The 19,134-nt window shown below is 36.8% G+C and overlaps 1 protein-coding gene across 2 annotated transcripts in view; it reads right to left on the minus strand.

The window, feature by feature from the left end:
• LOC117402980 (lysophospholipid acyltransferase 2-like) overlaps positions 1-19,134 on the minus strand; it is a 109,287-nt gene that overhangs the window by 8,721 nt on the left and 81,432 nt on the right. For both annotated transcript variants that reach the window (XM_034004741.3, XM_059023617.1), the window contains 6 exons: positions 12,898-12,952; positions 10,278-10,461; positions 4,086-4,278; positions 1,481-1,584; positions 1,312-1,376; positions 411-543 (listed from right to left, as the gene is read on the minus strand). In XM_034004741.3, coding sequence (XP_033860632.1) covers positions 411-543; positions 1,312-1,376; positions 1,481-1,584; positions 4,086-4,278; positions 10,278-10,461; positions 12,898-12,952 — 734 coding nt within the window. The remainder of the gene's footprint in view (positions 1-410; positions 544-1,311; positions 1,377-1,480; positions 1,585-4,085; positions 4,279-10,277; positions 10,462-12,897; positions 12,953-19,134) is intronic.

Consider the following 19,134-nt stretch of genomic DNA (forward strand, 5'->3'; position numbering starts at 1 on the left):
AGGCGGTTGCAGTTTGATGCCTTTGAGTCTCAATGGGGTCAAGATAGTTTCCATGCACTTCGAGAATCGCAATGGTGATGCTAAAAAGCTGTTATCAAAACGGCATCAAGATACTGTGGTTGAAATTGCAAGCAACTACAACAACCGAAGCGATTATCTTGGTCCTGCGCAATGCTGCTGAGCCCAGCAGCTGCTCTTGCTGTACGTGTGCTGAGCACCACATTGCAGACAGGCCTGCGTGTAGTATCTGTAAAAAACTGAAAAAACAAAGAAAATACTTTCTCAACAAAAAAGACAGCTATGCAGCCTGGGGGGGGGGGGGGGAGTGCACAAACTCAGGTGTTGTTCTTTTTCCTGCAAACAAAGCAAGCCACAGCAGATGTGTCCCAGCATCTCTACTGGTTACTTACTGCCCGTGCTGTTTTCGTCATTACGATCCCCGTTAAGAACGTCAGGTAATATCCTGGATACACTCCGTGCCAGATCGCTGACAGCAAGAAGGTTGCTGCTGTCGGGTTGTAGGAACATCTCTCGTAACAGACTCTGTACGGAAAAGAAAGCAATGGTTACACTGTAGGACTTGCAGGACTCTTCTTAATCTCATCATTAAACAAAGGCAGAGATGGATATTGGCGCTTTGTTCACTGTAAAGCACTACTTTAGTTTGCATGGAATTTACAGATTGAAACACTAAGAAAAAACACAGATTGACATTTTTGTCACAATTTTATGTGGACATTTACAAATAACATCAGTAAGTTAAAATCTACCTAACTAGTAAACTCCCAACTCATGAAGTATAGCTGTACACAAATGCCAAACTTGAGGGTAAAAAGTCATGAATGACTTTAGTTGGAGTCTAGATCTGGTACAGTTTTACTGGCAATTAACTGCATGAGAGCATAGACACAACCGAGGGGCAGTTAACATTTAGATGCATTTGATTGTCAGTGTATAAGTGAAACCCACATTGATGGAATAGATTACCCAGAGGAACCATATACAGCAGATATTAAAAAGAAAAGGATTGTTGTTCAAAGCTTCTCTTGAACAAACTGAATGATTCTTCAACATGCAGTAGGCTGTCCTGACTTTTAAAAAGATAAAATGCTGGATTATTCAACAACCACAATTCTCTAGAGAGACCCTAACGTTGTATTCGGTCATATTCTATCAGGACAATCAACATAAAAGACATCAGAAACACTATCTTTCAGGGCTAAACGTAAGTGTTATATAATATTACTACAGCAGCTATATGAATAAAGCTTGTCATTTTTACTGTTTTTAGTTATTTTGTTTATTCCATACCTTTTAAGCCAGAGTGCTGTCTGTATATTCCAGTTATCAAGGAACATCTTAAAACTTGTGGCAAACTGTAAATAATAATAAATAAATAACAAAAAAAATTATTTTTATTGGCTCTGCAAGTCAGAATAGATCAAATAAGATGGTAAACACTGTGCACGCCTGTCCAAACCTCAATGTTTGCTATTCTGATGTTTGAAACCAGGTCCCAGCGAGGCGTCCCGTCCTTGTTGTATCCATTAAACCCGAATCCTGCTGCATTGTTGATAGCATCCGCTGCCAAAAACAGAAAGAAAGACAAAAATGAATCATTGAAGAAGATTCTGATTAGAAAAATCTTCAGAACATAATGAGACAGTTACATCAGTAAGACACTACACAATCAAGATATCATCACTGGAGACTAACTATGTATTGGATGCCTAAGAAAAGGAAGACAAAAAATACTGCAGATTAATATTCTCAAATCAGAACAACCAATCATTAAGATCTAAAGCAGATTTATTCAGCAACAGGCATCTATAGTAATAGACCCATCTGGTAATTGCAAAGCTAAAATTGAAATCTGTTGTGCAATGTTTATACCCAAATACACATAATTAATTCTTAATTTCCAATTCATCTTAATTGAAATAAAAGCTGTCTGCAAATCATTTTCTAACCACATGGGGGAACTGTAATGCAGTATTACATCATTGTTATTATTATTATTTTCTTAGCAGATGCCCTTATCCAGTGTGACTTACAGTTGTTACAAAATATCACAATGCAAAGTATACAAATGGGCAGCAGTGTGAGGTAGTGCTTAGGGCTCTGGACTTCTGACCGGAGGGTCGTGGGTTCAATCCCAGGGGGGGACACTGCTGCTGTACCCTTGAGCAAGGTACTTTACCTACATTACTCCAGTAAAAACCCAACTGTATAAATGAGTAATTGTATGTAAGAATAATGTGATATCTTGTAATAATTGTAAGTTGCCCTGGATAAGGGCGTCTGCTAAGAAATGTAATAATAATGTTGCAGCTCACCCTGGGAGTCCTCTGGGGGTTTAGAGAGGGCTTTAAGAGCAGTTATAAAGTACAGTAAAATCAGTAGAAAATAAGATCAAATTCAAATAAGAGCTAAATAAAGAATACAGTAAATAATTATATTTAAGAGCGAATTCGACTAAGAGCAGTTAAACTTGTAGTAAAGATGTTTGCTTATAAGAGTAAATTCCATAAAGAGCAAGTAGTAAGTACAACAAATGGATAAGAACGAGATCAAATAAGAAAAATTACGAAAAACATGAATATGGTTACCTTTAAGAGTTAAAATCAAGTACAGGACACAGAAAATATATGGTAGTTATAATTGAGAGCAATAGTAGAATACAGCAAAGTGTGGAACAGTAAAGTGCAAGTACTGATACAGCTGGGTGCCATATAGTCCAGTATAGTCGAGAGTTGTCAGGTTTACAGATGCTGTCTGAATGCTATCTATCCACACCACTGTAAATCACACCACGGGTAAATCATGACTGCATTCAGCTGTGCACAACACCACTGTGTTCTCAGTACAGCCGTGGCCAAATGTTTTGCATCACCCTATAGAATTAACTAATTTATCTTCATAAAGTCGAATGAAACCTGCTGAATAATGCTACGTTAACATATTAAATTACATACCGCTTTGAAGTTTTCCATATACTTAACGAAAAACTGACAAACTGAAAAGAAATGAGACAATTCAAAATCTAACATTAAATACTGTACTACTAGTATGGCTTCCGGTAGACTTATATCATTTTGTAGTTTCTTTGATTACATTACATAAAATATCTAAATTATGTTCATATAGTTTTTTTTGTTTGTTTGTTTGTTTTTTTAAATATTTTTATTAATGTCGCAATCCTAAAATTGTAGGTGTTGCACAACTTTTGGCCAGAGCTGTGGTAGTTATTGAGTTACTTACCATGTCAGAGTCGGGCTTTAAGTTTCTTATGTATATTTTTGCGATACATTAATGCATATTATTATTGCTACATAAAAATTGAACTCTACCACAAGGCTGTCATAACAATGTCAAATTAAAAGAGTGTTTGCCTGATACCCCAAATCACACCATGTGCTCAAACCAGATCTATTAACAGTGGGTGCGTTTGGGGATTTTTTTGGGGGTAGTGGTTTGTTTTAAAAATGTGCAACTGGGCCTGTTTAGTTATGAAGCTATTACTGTATGTATACACATTTCTTAGGACCAAGCCAAGAAGGAGATCAATAGGTATAAGATACAAGATTATAAGAAAAGAAAACACATAAACTAGAAAAAAAGTATGTGCACTGAGCATGTAGCTCTTGCACATAATAATGCTTCATTTATATTCAATTCTAGAAGTTTTAAAGGTAAAACTGATGAGTGCTTCATTATCTATACCATTACCAAGGACACATGGAACCAGGATTCTAGCAGTCTACTGTAAACACACTATCCTGCACAGTCACTGGAAGGGGCTGTTTTAAACTGCTCTTTTCATAATTGTTTCACTAGGGAATTTCAAGTTCCATGGCACATACTGAGATTACAGTGGTACCAAAGTGCTAAATGCAAAGGCTTTGACTTGGCTTGTGTTTGGAACAGATTCTGTTGCTGTGACTGGGCTCCTACTGCTGGGTAGTTACATGTCAGGAGCTTTTACAGTCCGACTCCACCTTCCAATCGGGCCCTAATATAAGCATGTCTTTTTTATTTGTGTTAATCCCAAAACCAAATGCTGTAACCCTGGAACAGTCACTTACCTAGTGTCCATGCAAAATAGTACTTGGGTCTGGTTGTCAGCATGGACAAGTACAAGTAGATGACCCGGGTGTAAAACGGCGTTGATGCAATGAAGGCGTCGTCAATGTTGCGTTCCACAGAAAAACGTTTTGAGACAGTCAGGTAAACTAGCAGAGAGATCGCACAGACTGCTAGCTTGTGAATCACTTCCACCTGAAACATGAACAATTATGAGTTGATCAGGACTGGTACAGGGGTTTTGTTTAGACACTGTTTCTAGCATTCTCTATTACAGGGCAGCAGTGTGGAGTAGTGGTTAGGGCTCTGGACTCTTGACCGGAGGGTCGTGGTGGGGGACACTGCTGCTGTACCCTTGAGCAAGGTACTTTACCTAGATTGCTCCAGTAAAAACCCAACTGTATAAATGGGTAATTGTATGTAAAAAAATAATGTAATTGTATGTAAATAATGTGATATCTTGTAACAATTGTAAGTCGCCCTGGATAAGGGCGTCTGCTAAGAAATAAATAATAATAATAATAATAATAATAATAATAATAATAATAATACAGACTGTCAAGCCAAAACAGTGCCTTGGGATTAACAGAATACAATTTTACAGACAATTTTAACTAACAGAGAAAGCTGCTCTACAATACACTGTACAGTGTCAGTTGGACAGCTGTGCTATAACGTACACACTTTTGTGGGAAGTAGCTACCTCTGGTAGAAGGGACTGAACACAGCTATTCAGAAATGTATAAAAGCTGCATCTGCCTGCTGCAATTTCCAGGACAGACATTGATAAGCAAACAGATACAAAGTTAGCAGATGCTTCTGTATCCAATTACAAGTAATAGTTTCAAGTCAAAAGGGGTGACGCTATTGGACATTATGTATATTTATAAACAAAAAACAACAACAAAAAAAACACACAGAACTATACTGTAGACTCCCACCCCCAAACAGGTAATTAAATATGAATAGACATGTAGCCCTATACACTATTTACACAGACACAGTTTTTGTCCAATCCCTGCATATTATTTTTAATGTAATGCAGTCAGCACTCACATATCCTATAAAATTGTGACTTCAGTGACGGTTAAACGGGTGTGATGCATATCTGATTATTTCATTTTGGCCCGTTCCAACCCTTGTCCATTTTTCAGGGAACACAAAAAAGATACAATGTCAAAAATACACAGCTGAAAGGAATGTGTTTTAAAATAAGTAGGCTTCCATTTACATGTACTATAGTTGGTTTTGTTGGTACAGTACTATATTTTCAACAGAACAAGTATTTTAATTCAGAACGATATGATTCTGAAAATATCACTTGCCAAAAGAGACGACTGTGGACACGTGGACTGTAATACAGTATATACTTTTAAATCCGGTACGTATTGGAGCAGTATGTAAAATTCCCCATTAACGACCCAACAGTAAAATGAAATCAAAATGTTACCCATGCATAGAACTGTAAAAATGTAAAGGGCAATGCAATTTAGCAAAAGATTAAAAAAACAACAACACCAGTTTCCAGAATTAAAACAGTATCCAAAGTCAGTATTCGAAATTGCAGAATATAGTGCTCGATAAGGCCCACAGTTCACGTGCAAATGAAAACACACAAAAGCAACTAAACATCACAGATTTTTAAAAATATGCATTGCAGTATCTAAAACTGTTTAATGATTAACTTTTACATTACCATAGCTTGTCTCGTTCGCTTTGTTTTTGCTGCATTTTCGTACCCCAGTGAAGTTAGGTTGATATTGGATATTCACGTAAAACACTAATATTTCACCCAGTGAAAGATGTTATGCTAAGGAGCAATTTAAGCCATGTCTCGTTGATTTGCGAGTTAGCAATCTCCAGTTAGGAAAATAAGCATATTCACTTTACATTGTACAATAGGCTACGGCACAGATGATAGAGTAGCAGAGCGAGCTCTCTTGCAAACTGAAAAATGGAAATGCACAGCGTGCACAGAACAATGCAACTAGAAGAGTACCGAGGAATATATTTAAAGTATTGATGCACATTTTTCATATTTGCAGACCATGCATTGGCACAGGATCTAAAGATCTGCAGCATGCATTTTATTTTTGTCCACACAAATTTCTCAAGCACTGTATTAAGACTGTGGGGCATCAACAAACATGCCGTTTCTATATAAATTCTCTACATTTTAGAAAATGTTTTGTTTGTTTAGTTATAGGAAAATCATCACGTTTCAAAGCAAAACCTGGCATATAGTACCCTAATCATGTTTTGTCATTTGATGCTACAATGCTGTCCTATTTCTCTAACCTGATACTTGCAAGTTTTCTCACACTTTAACATTATAAAACCACAGGAGGGACGCCCTGGCAGCTGCAGTTCTTTAATGGGGGTAGCAATACCAAAAGTATGTGTGTGTGTGTGTATATATATATATACACACACACACACACACACACACACACACATACACCCTTTCAAAATGTTCACCTTTTGTTGCCTTATAGCCTGGAATTAAAATGAATTAAAATAGGTTTGTTTTTTTTTCATTTATATACACATCCTACCCCACAATTTCCAGGTGAAAAAAAAACATTGGGGATGGGTATAAAAAAAATATCAAAGGGCTTGAATATCCCTTGGAGCACGGTCAAGACGATTATTAAGAAGTGGAAGGTGTATGGCACCACCAAGACCCTGCCTAGATCAGGCCGTCCCTCCAAACTGGATGACCGAGCAAGAAGGAGACTGATCAGAGAGGCTACTAAGAGGCCAATGGCTACAGGCTTTTATGGCCAAGACTGGTCAAAGTGTGCATGTGACAACAATATCCCAAGCACTCCACAAATCTGGCCTGTATGGTAGGGTGGCAAGAAGGAAGCCATTACTCAAGAAAGCCCACCTTGAATCCCGTTTGAAGTATGCAAAAAAACACTCAGGAGATTCTGTAGCCATGTGGCAAAAAGTTTTGTGGTCTGACGAAACTAAAATGGAACTTTTTGGCCTAAATGTAAAGCATTATGTTTGGCGCAAACCCAACACAGTGCATCACCCAAAGAACACCATCCCTACTGTGAAGCATGGTGGTGGCAGCATCATGTTATGGGGATGTTTCTCATCGGCAGGGACTATGGCACTTGTCAGGATAGAAGGGAAAATGAATGGAGCAAAGTACAGAGAAGTCCTTGAGGAAAACCTGCTGCCCTCTGCAAGAAAGCTGAAACTGGGATGGAAGTTCACCTTTCAGCATGACAATGACCCAAAGCACACAGCCAAAGCTACACTGGAGTGGCTAAGGAACAAAAAGGTAAATGTCCTTGAGTGGCCAGGTCAGAGCCCCGACCTAAATACAATCGAAAATTTGAGCATAACTTCAAGATTGCTGTCCATCAACGCTCCCCTAGGAATCTGACATAGCTTGAACAGTTTTGTAAAGAAGAATGGTCAAATATTGCCAAATCTAGGTGTGCAAAATTGATAGAGACCTATCCCAACAGACTCACAGTTGTAATTGCTGCCAAAGGTACTTCCACCAAGTATTAACTCAGGGGGGTGGAGACTTATCCAATTATGATTTTTCAGTTTTGTATTTTTAATATATCATTTTTTTCTAAATAAAAACTTTTTTCCCCTTAACAGTGTGGAGTATGGTGTGTAGATAAGTGGAAAAAAATCCTCATTTAAATGCATGAAACAACAAAATGCACTGACACAACAAAATGTGAAAAAAGTTCAAGGGGGTGTATAGTATATATATATATATATATATATATATATATATATATATATATATATATATATATATATATATATATATATACACACACACACACACACACACACACATACATACACACACAGCAAGAATTAAGAATTAATGCATTTTGTCCATTTGCTGCAAAGGCACTACATTATATTCGCTTGTGAGTTTGCACATTAAAAAAAAAAAAAAAAGTGACTCAGGCTATGACTTTTAGCTTGTATATTTTGTGTTCATTAAATGAGACTAATAACAATGCAATATGTACGCGTGAAATAGCATTCTTTTGCGAGTTTTTATGCCTATATGTCCAATGTAAAGTGAATATGAATGCTTATTTTCTGTGTGCATAACTGGAGATTGCTTACTAGCAAATCAACAAGACATGGCTTAAATTACTCCTTAGCATAACATCTTTCATTGGGTGAAATATTAGTGTTTTGCATGAATATCGAATAGCCACCCGAATATCCAATATCAACCTAACTTCACCGGGGCCATTTACCCTATGTGAAATGGGAGGAGGCGCTGTGTAATTGCACAATAAAGACAGACTGATTTGGCATGCGAGAAAACAAACAAAAAAAAAAGTACATTTTAACATTGAAGAGATGGGCTTTGTATCAGAAAATCACGTGTGACGAGTATCTGCATTAAATTTGTTACACATACACATATAATGAATAATGGGGATTGATTTTATTCTTAATACAAGGCCGGTAAAAAGCGACAGCCATGTATCTGTGTAGCAGATATCCGAGTGCTGACTGTACCAAGAATATTTTTATATGTATTCCAAAGCTTGTAAAAGAACGCTCTGCCGCCCACAGTCATAATGCAAGCAAACAGCATAGGGAGTGAATGGGCTCCAGAAAGACTAGCTTTGCAGTGCAGGTACTAGACATTGTATTTCCTGGTCCTTACTTTAATGTTTTTGAAACAGGTAAGCTTCAATATTCTTTGTTTATTCTCTCTCTGTGTACTAATTTGTTTTGGCTTCCCCAAATCGAGGTTAGCATCTTAGTGAGTTTATAAGTCATGTGTGTTCTGCCTCAAGCCTGCAAGGATTGTTTTTTATAGGTGTGGGCCAGCATATGAATGTCTTTTCTTCAATGCTGCACCTAACGTACGCTGCTTGGTTTTATACTTAGATTTGTAACTGAGGTTAGGTGGCACAGTGCAAAAAGCACTGGACTTTCATCTCTGGATCTCAAGCCCCAAGTGGTGCTCTCAATTTAACCAAATTTACACAACCTACAAATAACTTTCCGCCCAGGACTAAATGGCAGGGGTTGTTAAGGTCAGGATTAAGGTGCACTCAGAAAGCTAAGTGGCCCTGCATCTTGCTGCAGACAACGGGAAAGGAGTTTATATGCTATCCTGTATTTGTGGAATTACCACTAGACTAAGAGAATCAAACATTAATTTCCTCATTCAAGAATGGAATAAGGTTAAAGTTTGAATCTTAAGACACAGGAGCATCTATTCAAATGATCTGAAAGGTGGCAGATAAAAATAACACCTCTTAGATCACAAATAGTGGTCCCGTTGTGTACCAAATTCTAGGGAGAGCTCCATTTTATTTATTTAAATAGCATTAGTATGCAGATCCACAGCTGTTCTGGTCAAGTGATCTCCTTAGTCATCTCTGGATCAACCAATAACTACACTACGATGCTCTGAACTTTCATGATAGGTAGATGAGCAGCTCTCCTAATATAAATCTAAGCGTGACACACACTAAAATAAATAAATAAATAAATAAATAAATAAATAAATAAATAAACAAACAAATGAAATGTGGAGTCAGGGAGGCATGCAACAATTGGATAGACCATGGCGCTGGGCTGATCACAGGGAGGAGTTGGGCAATACAAAGGGGATGCAACTACAGGAGTACAGCCCCTTACGCTGCAACGTGTTTACAAGCTGGAGCACTGTGTTTGTTTTTGTTTGTTGTATTGCAGAGGGGGAGTAGCCAACAGGCACTGCAGCCACTGAGTCAGCACGAATCCCTGAGCACTACCCTCACAGCCCTGCACAAAACTTGCACCACATCCTGGGTTTAAACAGCACAATTTCATGCACTATGGATTACTCATGTGGGATTGCTGTTTATTATTTGAGGGTGAAAACCCCTGTTTACCTCCCGATAACATCGCTGGTAGAGAGGCGGATTTATTATTTACTTTTGGGAGCCATTAAAACACAGACGTTTATAAGTACAGTACTGTTTGGACCTCGGTTATTGTCACCAAACTACACCATCCTGTCACACAGCCTCAGTCTGGTAGTTACTGTGTATACCACCATGCATGATCTGCAGAGTTTCTCAGTGCACAGCACCATAAGAGGGAGAAGGAGATTCAGGATGGTAGTCAGTCAGTCCTGTTGTCGGAGGAAGAATTCAACTTCATGGATCCGTTAAGAAAGCCTGCCTACCTACCTTCGGTGAAGGTTCACTCTGCTTACACTTTCCATTCTCTTTGCCGTTGGTCTCTGAGTTGTTCACGTGATATGCTGTGCCTTCAATGAAAGCTATATAGTCCTTGTAGGAGCTTGTAGGCCCGACCAGGATGCCCATGAAGTTGCAATTGTAACTGAAATACTCCAGCAGGCTTGGCATCTTCCTGAAATGGAAACCAGGAGATTATACCTCAGCCGACAAAACCAAAATGAATGATTATAATCAGTGGGTCTACTGTTTGAGATGCATAATACCTGGCCTTGCATCACTAGATGTAATATATATATATATATATATATATATATATATATATATATATATATATATATATATATATATTATACACACTGTATATACACACACACACACACACACTCGCAGACAAAAGTATTTGGGCAGTTAAATTAGAAAAAACACAACAAAAGTGATTCCTAGAATTTCTAATTGTTTCATTGAAAGACTACAATTAAAGTAGAGATTCAGCTTTATAATAAAACAACAAATTATTACATAACATGCACAAAATGAAAAATAACATGCAAAAAATAACTTCTTACTTTGACAAAAGTATTTGAGCACCCTTACATTAGTATTTTGTGTGCCCACCCTTTGCTTCCTTTACAGCTTTCAGTCTTTTTTGACTATTTGAAACCAATTCCTGGCATCTTTCCAGAGATATTTTTGCCCATTCTTCAACATATACAGCTTTGAGTTCCGCATTTGACTCTGGCTTCCTTTTTGCAACAGCAGCCTTCAAGTCAATCCACAACATCTCGATGGGATTCTGGAGACTGAGATGGCCAATCCATAACTACAATCTTCTTTTTTTTCAGAAATTCCTTTGTAGACTATGTAGAATGCTTATGGTCATTATCTTGCTGGAATACAAACTTCCATCCAATAAGCTTTCTAGCACTGGGTAACAAATGAGAGTGCAACATTTCTTGATATTTTGCAGCATTCATTGATCCTTCTACAATACAAAGGTCGCCAGTGGCTGAGGAAGAAAAACAAGCCCATACCATCACACAACCTCCACCATGTTTAACACTAGGCATGATGAACTTTTCTTTGAATTCTTCTTCTTTCTTCCTCTAAACAAATTGTTGCTTTCTTGGTGAAAAAAGCTCACCATAAAATTTGGTTGAAGAAATCATCAGGCTTCTTCAAGTATTCAATGGAAATCTCCAAATCGCTTTCTTTTGTGTATTGTTTTTGACAAAGGTTTGCATCTTGGTTTTCGCCCATGGACATTAATCTTTTTAAGGTATCGTTGAATTGTTCACTCATGAATTTCTTGACCATCTTCTCTCAGTTCTTGTGTCAAATATTTTGCAGTATTCTGAGGATTTTGTCAGGCTGCTCGAACGATTCTTCTTCCAGATTTTGCAGAAATCTTTCTTGGTCTTCCACACCTGGAGCTAGATGCAGTAGTTCTGTTATCCTGTGTTTGTCAATAATAGCCCACACAGTGCTATTTTTCTGGTAGTTTCTCCTTTTCCATTTAGTTGTATCAATGCCAAGTTGACATTGCCATGTTGCTGTACTCTTTAGTTTTAACCATTTTTGTTGCTTTTTTAAAATCACAAATTTCCAATTTATTTCTCAGCACTTGATGATTATGTATTTATTTATTCTATAATTATAATCAGGTATTGGTTTTCAATCATGATAATTGTCAATAATTAGCAACAAATGGGTTTCATATGAAATACGTTGAGTGCCCAAATACTTTTGTCAAAGTATGAAGTTATTTTTTGCATGTTATTTTTCATTTTTTGCACGTTATGTACTAATTTGTTGTTTTACTATAAAGCTGAATCTCTAATTTTTATCTTTCAATAAAACAATTAGAAATGACAGAAATCACCTTCTTCGTCTTTTTCTTGTTTAACTGCCTAAATACTTTTATCTGCGACTGTATATGTAGAATATATAAATAATATTCATTCATCAATCACTAGACATATTTAATGAAGAAGAATAAAAGTAATTGATAAACTGCAAACTCAGTATTTTAATAATTAGTTACACCTGTCTTATTTGAAGAATTTCTGAAATGGAGCGTCCCAAACCACATTAAAAAAAATGCAGCAGAAACAATGTGCATGATCGGTCTTTGCTGTTTTGATTATACAGTATGTGACTAGAACTTTACTATACAGTGTGTTCTTCAGTAGTTGATTTGGCAACCCTTAGTTTATAAGTTGATTTTGATGGTGGAAATGGCCTAATGCTACAAGATCTCATATCTGCTGCCACTGTTTTTAGGGTTTTTAAGAAGTTCAACAATTAAATTTTATAGATGAAGAACAAACATTTTTTTTAAATATAGATTAATTAGTCAGCTAACCGAAATATAGGAATAAAAAAGGGGTTAACACAACACTGCAAACCTCTAAAAAGGTCAAGGAAAAACAACCAGTTAACCAGTCCAAGACACTACATACAAATCTGGATGACACTGAAACAGCTATAGTTAGGGTTGTGTTTTTTTTTTTTTTCCCCCCGATACCAATGCTGCATAACCTTAGTGATTGGCATACTTTGAAATTAAGTTAGTTACATCCAAAAAAATAAACATACCTTTAAAACATACCTTACAGCTAATCTTCTCTGACTTGGCGTCAGCTGCTCGTCTTTCCGTGCTAACCCTTTAAACATAACGTAAAAAAGTGGAAACTTGGCTTTAGAAAGAACAAAGCATGAATTGTTTCCATCCTTTAGTGTTTCTTGTTTTAAAAGACATTAAGAGACAAGACGTTGCCCTTACTTAAGTGTGTTAAGTACATAGAGGAGTCAGAAAATCCTGGGCAGGACTAAGAAAAAATATAACAGCAAGGTAGGCATACTAGGTAGCATGATCAACTTTAACATGCAAATGTGTACAAGTGATCACAATGACCTTTTACAGGAAGAATATATATATAAAAATCTGCTAAATCACAGCCAGTGACAACATTCAAATCATACAGTTTGTATCCTTAACCTTAAACAAGCAAAATTAAACACAATAGAGTACGAAAATGTATTTTTGCAATAGAAACACCACGTTATGGAAGCACAAACAAAAAACTTCATAGTAAGTAAAACACTCATGCCAAAACATAAAAATCATCTGTGTTTGTACACATCAACAGAGAGAGAGAGACTAATAAGACTAAGAGAGAATAATGCAGGGTTTTCTGTTAATGTAGTGAATAAAATAGTGTATGTTGTTTTCAGTTTTGAAGGATAACATATAGACTCAAGTAAAGGCTCAGTTTCTGTGTATAAAAAGTATAGGAATTTTGGACTTGCTTCTCTTGGTTACTGGTAATTGGCTGAGATATAAAACTGATCAATAATTAATTAATTAATCTAACAAACACAACATGTTCATACTATATAGATGCATTGAGATCCACAGGTTTGCCCTGTGCTAGTGAGGGGTTTAAGAGAATAAAACCTGTTTGTAGCTTGTTTTTTAAGTTTTTCAACACTACAGACCTGTAAAGAGGTCTAGGGAAGAAAAAAAACTCCTGTTAAAAGACTGGTCCAAGTTTCAGGTATGCGCCATTATCATTTTTGTATGATTTTTTTCCCCCCGTATCAGATATTGACTATTTAATTTGTTTTACTGGGGTTTTCATTTTCCAAATTTCCCATATTGCCCACCAGGTTTTTTGGCAAATTTTTCAGGTAAGTATTGCATCTTCTGTACCTCTCTGTGGTTATTCGGGGATTTTAAATGGTAAAAACAAATAAATGGCTGATGCAATCCAGGGTGAATCACCAATGCAGTAAAATGCTTTAATAAAATCTACAGCAGCTTTGGTTAATTACAGTGGGGTATAGGTTGATCAAATTGACCCCTTCGTGCAACTTGAATCTGGTCAGAACTTGGACAAGCAACCACGTAGAAATCAGTTACTAACACAGGCTTAGAAAATAGGAATTCTTTAGGTGGCAATGTGGTGCGATAGCAGAGGTCCAGTCTACTGTGTGGACGTTGAAGATCGCCAGCACTGTTTTCAAGAAGAGCAAAGATGTGTCATGAATTAATCCCTTCCCTGTTTATTTCTCAAACAAGTCTTAAAATGAGAATAAGGGCTTGACAACACCGTAATCAAGATGTTTCATCTGCGGGTCTATCCAGCATAATTATATTCAAATAACCATGAATACAGTTGTAGGGCAATAACTTCGCTCTTGTGCACCTGGTGTTTCACAAAAGTCTCCTAATCCATTTCCAAGCATTTACAGGCCGAGGCCTACATATCTTCAGAGGTCCAACTTAAGAATGAACTGCATTGCCAATTTCTCTCTCAACCAATTACGAGAGACTAGGAGGAGTAAGTCCCAAAATGTGATGATGATGGAAAGGCAGAGCTGAACTTTTGCTTGAATCTGTATGCATTTCCCCCCCTTTAACACAAAGTTAAGCCTAAAACATGTAACCAATAGAAATGAGAGATTGGCAAGCTAGTTGTAACTGTCTTGCTTCTTAATGCATTACCAGTCTAAGATGGCTTCCAAACAAGGCTGATGCTGTCAGGTTTTATTTATCCTGGGTAGTGTTGACAAAATGTGTAGCCAATATGCATTTGGCCTCTTATTCGGTTCTTTTATATTTCAATATAAAAAAGGCAAGGCTGAAAGGAGAGTTCACAGAAAATGTGTGGCCTCTGGGCTTATTGAACAGGTAACACCTTTTATGGTAATAGACTTTTTTTGTGCGTCTCTGTTTCATATCGAGGGTCTAGTATGTACTTTTGAAGTAATTTATACATTTTTGCACATCATAGGGGACATTTTTCTACATATGATCCGTTTTGAACAATAACTGTTCAAAACAATCTCGTTAGGCTTCAATAACGTCAGCTTACAGTGGCAAAGTATATTCAGAGTTTTGACAAGTCCCTAAGCCAATGATGTAAACGTGTTATCACAGCTGTCTTCAACAGCAGCCATGCTGTAATTATTCCAGGCTTTCACGTTTGATTTGTGGTGTGTCACGAAACACCACCAGTGTTCCTATCATAGGCTGAAAAAAAGGGTGCTGCAGGCTACTTAAACATGGAAACTCAGCAATTGAGAAACGGTGAAGGAAAACATTTATCATTTGAGATTAGTTTTATGACAGATTAGAAATCTACTCTGCATATTTTGAAACCTTGTGCAAATATTACAATAATCTTTGAAGATGAGCAGTCATTTATCACATTCCAGTAAATGGAGCCATTTTAACAAATGATTTGCAAGATGTTACCATACAGGAACAGATTCCCATGACTTGAAACACAGAAACAGGCATGGGAATTCTAACCTAGCCATATGAACGCTCCCATGTGTGTTGTATGTGCATGCACTGATGGTACAAAAGTTGCCAGAATAACTTACTGCCTTAAAATAAAAAACATTTAAAGTACATCAGATCTCTTGAAATAACATGATGTAGTTGTACACCATAACACAATGAATGACATATCATTTTTAAATTTGCATAAAATGCTTACTGCAATGGCAATTGTATACAGTAAATTAAACACCAAGACCATTCTGGTTATATGCTGAGGTCAGAACCAGTGTTCAGTTGTCATTCCTGTCCTTTTCCAAACCAGAAGCCTGGTCATTCCGGAATTTTGTGTATGTTACGGCAACGTTACTGTAGTAATAATAATAAAAGTAATTACAAACACACATTTGAATTATTAAAAATCAACCGACGAAAAAATGTCTCTAAAAACATGGATTCGAACCAGATTTTTTCCCGTTCCGGTTTGGCTTCGAAAGTTCTGAACGGCTGATTCCCTTTCAAGTACTGGTATGAAATGTAACCATGGTTATTAATCCTTTGATACCGTCTAATTTAAAGCATGAAATACAGTAAACTCAGTAAATATAGATAACTCGGCACTCAAAGAGAAAACGCTGCGACAAGTTATCTGTCTGTATCAATAAATGCACTTACGTCCTGTCTATAGAAACAACAATGCCTATGTTGCAGCCTTAAAAGAAAATGACAGAAGTTTGCTTGTTTTTTTCTTTTCTCCGTTGCAACTTTCTTTTGCCTCAGTTCAAGTTTACAATTATTATTATTATTATTATTAAACAATTAAAACAGCAGCATTTCCCAACAATCTCTGTGGGTTAGTGTCCTTACATTCAACGCAATAACTTAATGCAATGTTTGTCTGAAATAAACTCTGCAGCTAATCGAGATCATGGCTCCATCAAATATGCCACTTTTATATATATACAGACGTGCTCAAATTTGTTGGTACCCTTACAGCTCATTGAAATAATGCTTCATTCCTCCTGAAAAGTGATGAAATTAAAAGCTATTTTATCATGTATACTTGCATGCCTTGGGTATGTCATAGAATAAAGCAAAGAAGCTGTGAAAAGAGATGAATTATTGCTTATTCTACAAATATATTCTAAAATGGCCTGGACACATTTGTTGGTACCCCTTAGAAAAGATAATAAATAATTGGATTATAGTGATATTTCAAACTAATTAGTTTCTTTAATTAGTATCACATATGTCTCCAATCTTGTAATCAGTCATTCAGCCTATTTAAATGGAGAAAAGTAGTCACTGTGCTGTTTGGTATCATTGTGTGCACCACACTGAACATGGACCAGAGAAAGCAAAGGAGAGAGTTGCCTGAGGAGATCAGAAAGAAAATAATAGACAAGCATGGTAAAGGTAAAGGCTACAAGACCATCTCCAAGCAGCTTGATGTTCCTGTGACAACAGTTGCAAATATTATTAAGAAGTTTAAGGTCCATGGAACTGTAGCCAACCTCCCTGGGCGCGGCCGCAAGAGGAAAATCGACCCCAGATTGAACAGAAGGATAGTGCGAATGGTAGAAAAAGAACCAAGGATAACTGCCAAAGAGATACAAGCTGAACTCCAAGGTGAAGGTACGTCAGTTTCTGATCGTATCATCCGTCGCTTTTTGAGCGAAAGTGGGCTCCATGGAAAAAGACCCAGGAGGACTCCACTTTTGAAAGAAAAACATAAAAAAGCCAGACTGGAATTTGCTAAAATGCATATTGACAAGCCACAATCCTTCTGAGAGAATGTCCTTTGGACAGATGAGTCAAAACTGGACCTTTTTGGCAAGTCACATCAGTTCTATGTTCACAGACGAAAAAATGAAGCTTTCAAAGAAAAGAACACCATACCTACAGTGAAACATGGAGGGGGCTCGGTTATGTTTTGGGGCTGCTTTGCTGTGCCTGGCAAATCTCAAGACTATCAAGGCATTCTGGAGCGAAATGTACTGCCCAGTGTCAGAAAGCTCTGTCTCAGTCGCAGGTCATGGGTCCTCCAACAGGATAATTCCCAAAACACAAAGCTAAAAGCACCCAAGAATGGATAAGAACAAAACATTGGACTATTCTGAAGTGGCCTTCTATGAGTCCTGATCTGAATCCTATCGAACATCTATGGAAAGAGCTGAAACTTGCAGTCTGGAGAAGGCATCCATCAAACCTGAGACAGCTGGAGCAGTTTGCTCAGGAAGAGTGGGTCAAACTACCTGTTAACAGGTACAGAAGTCTCACTGAGAGCTACAGAAAACGTTTGATTGCAGTGATTGCCTCTAAAGGTTGTGCAACAAAATATTAGGTTAGCGGTCCCATCATTTTTGTCCATGCCATTTTCATTTGTTTTATTATTTACAATATTATGTTGAATAAAAAATCAAAAGCAAAGTCTGATTTCTATTAAATATGGAATAAACAATGGTGGATGCCAATTACTTTTGTCAGTTTCAAGTTATTTCAGAGAAAATTGTGCATTCTTCGTTTTTTGTGGAGGGGTACCAACAAATTTGAGCACGTCTGTATATATATATATATTTTCTCCGTTCTGTTCCATCTTTCAACTTTGTGGTGTTTTTAACTTAATAAAAAAAAAAATCCAGGGCTCCAAACATATTTGAAAGGCAATACCAAAAAAACATTTTTATGACAAACATCTCTTCAAAACATATTCAAGATATATTTACCATAACCTACATATTTCATATTGCATAGCTACTCGGTTTTAAACATAAGATATGCAGAAAAAAAAATCCTCTTCAAGTAACCAATTACGTATGAAGACTATTATTAAGCACTAAGGTGAACACTGTCATCATCGGAATGCACCTTTCACAGTAAGACAAATGTAACATGTAACAAATGTAACATGTACACGCGTGCAACTTTTCTACATACTTCTTTTCGATTTAACAATGGAAATGAAACAATTAAATCATGAATAGTTAAATGACTGAGAATACAAGGAAATACATTTGTTAGACAATAAACACTGCTGTTTTCTCAACGGTCGATGGTAAAATGTCTGAACTCTTAATATCCAGGAATATAACTAGCAACAAAGTGTTTCACTTGCCACACATACTTTTACAGCTTGTTTTCTGTATACATAATAAGTTAATAACAGTACCTGTTTATTTTGAGCGAATACAAGACTGATAATATAGTGCTATTTGATTCGCTGGCTGCTCCGAAAAGGCAAGCTAAACGTAATGTTGAATTTCATTAGCTGGCTGTGATGTAATGACCACTGAGGTGCAAGACCATGGGAACAGAGCTTTTTTCAAATTATTGTATGTTTGAAAACAATGGAAAGAGACCGAGAAAACAGACTGAAAGGGAACAGGGAACAGGTTTATGGTTCCGGTTCTGTTTCGAATCCCTGTCTAAAAGTATATATTATTTTTATTATTAGAGCTACAACATTATAACAACAGGTTTATTTTTTTGATTCGCATATGTGCAGACCAGACATTATAGTCTGGACCATGGGTCTTGAAAACACACCTTTAAAAAATA

The sequence above is a fragment of the Acipenser ruthenus genome, chromosome 5 (assembly GCF_902713425.1).
Source record: "Acipenser ruthenus chromosome 5, fAciRut3.2 maternal haplotype, whole genome shotgun sequence".
Taxonomy (NCBI): Eukaryota; Metazoa; Chordata; class Actinopteri; order Acipenseriformes; family Acipenseridae; genus Acipenser; species Acipenser ruthenus.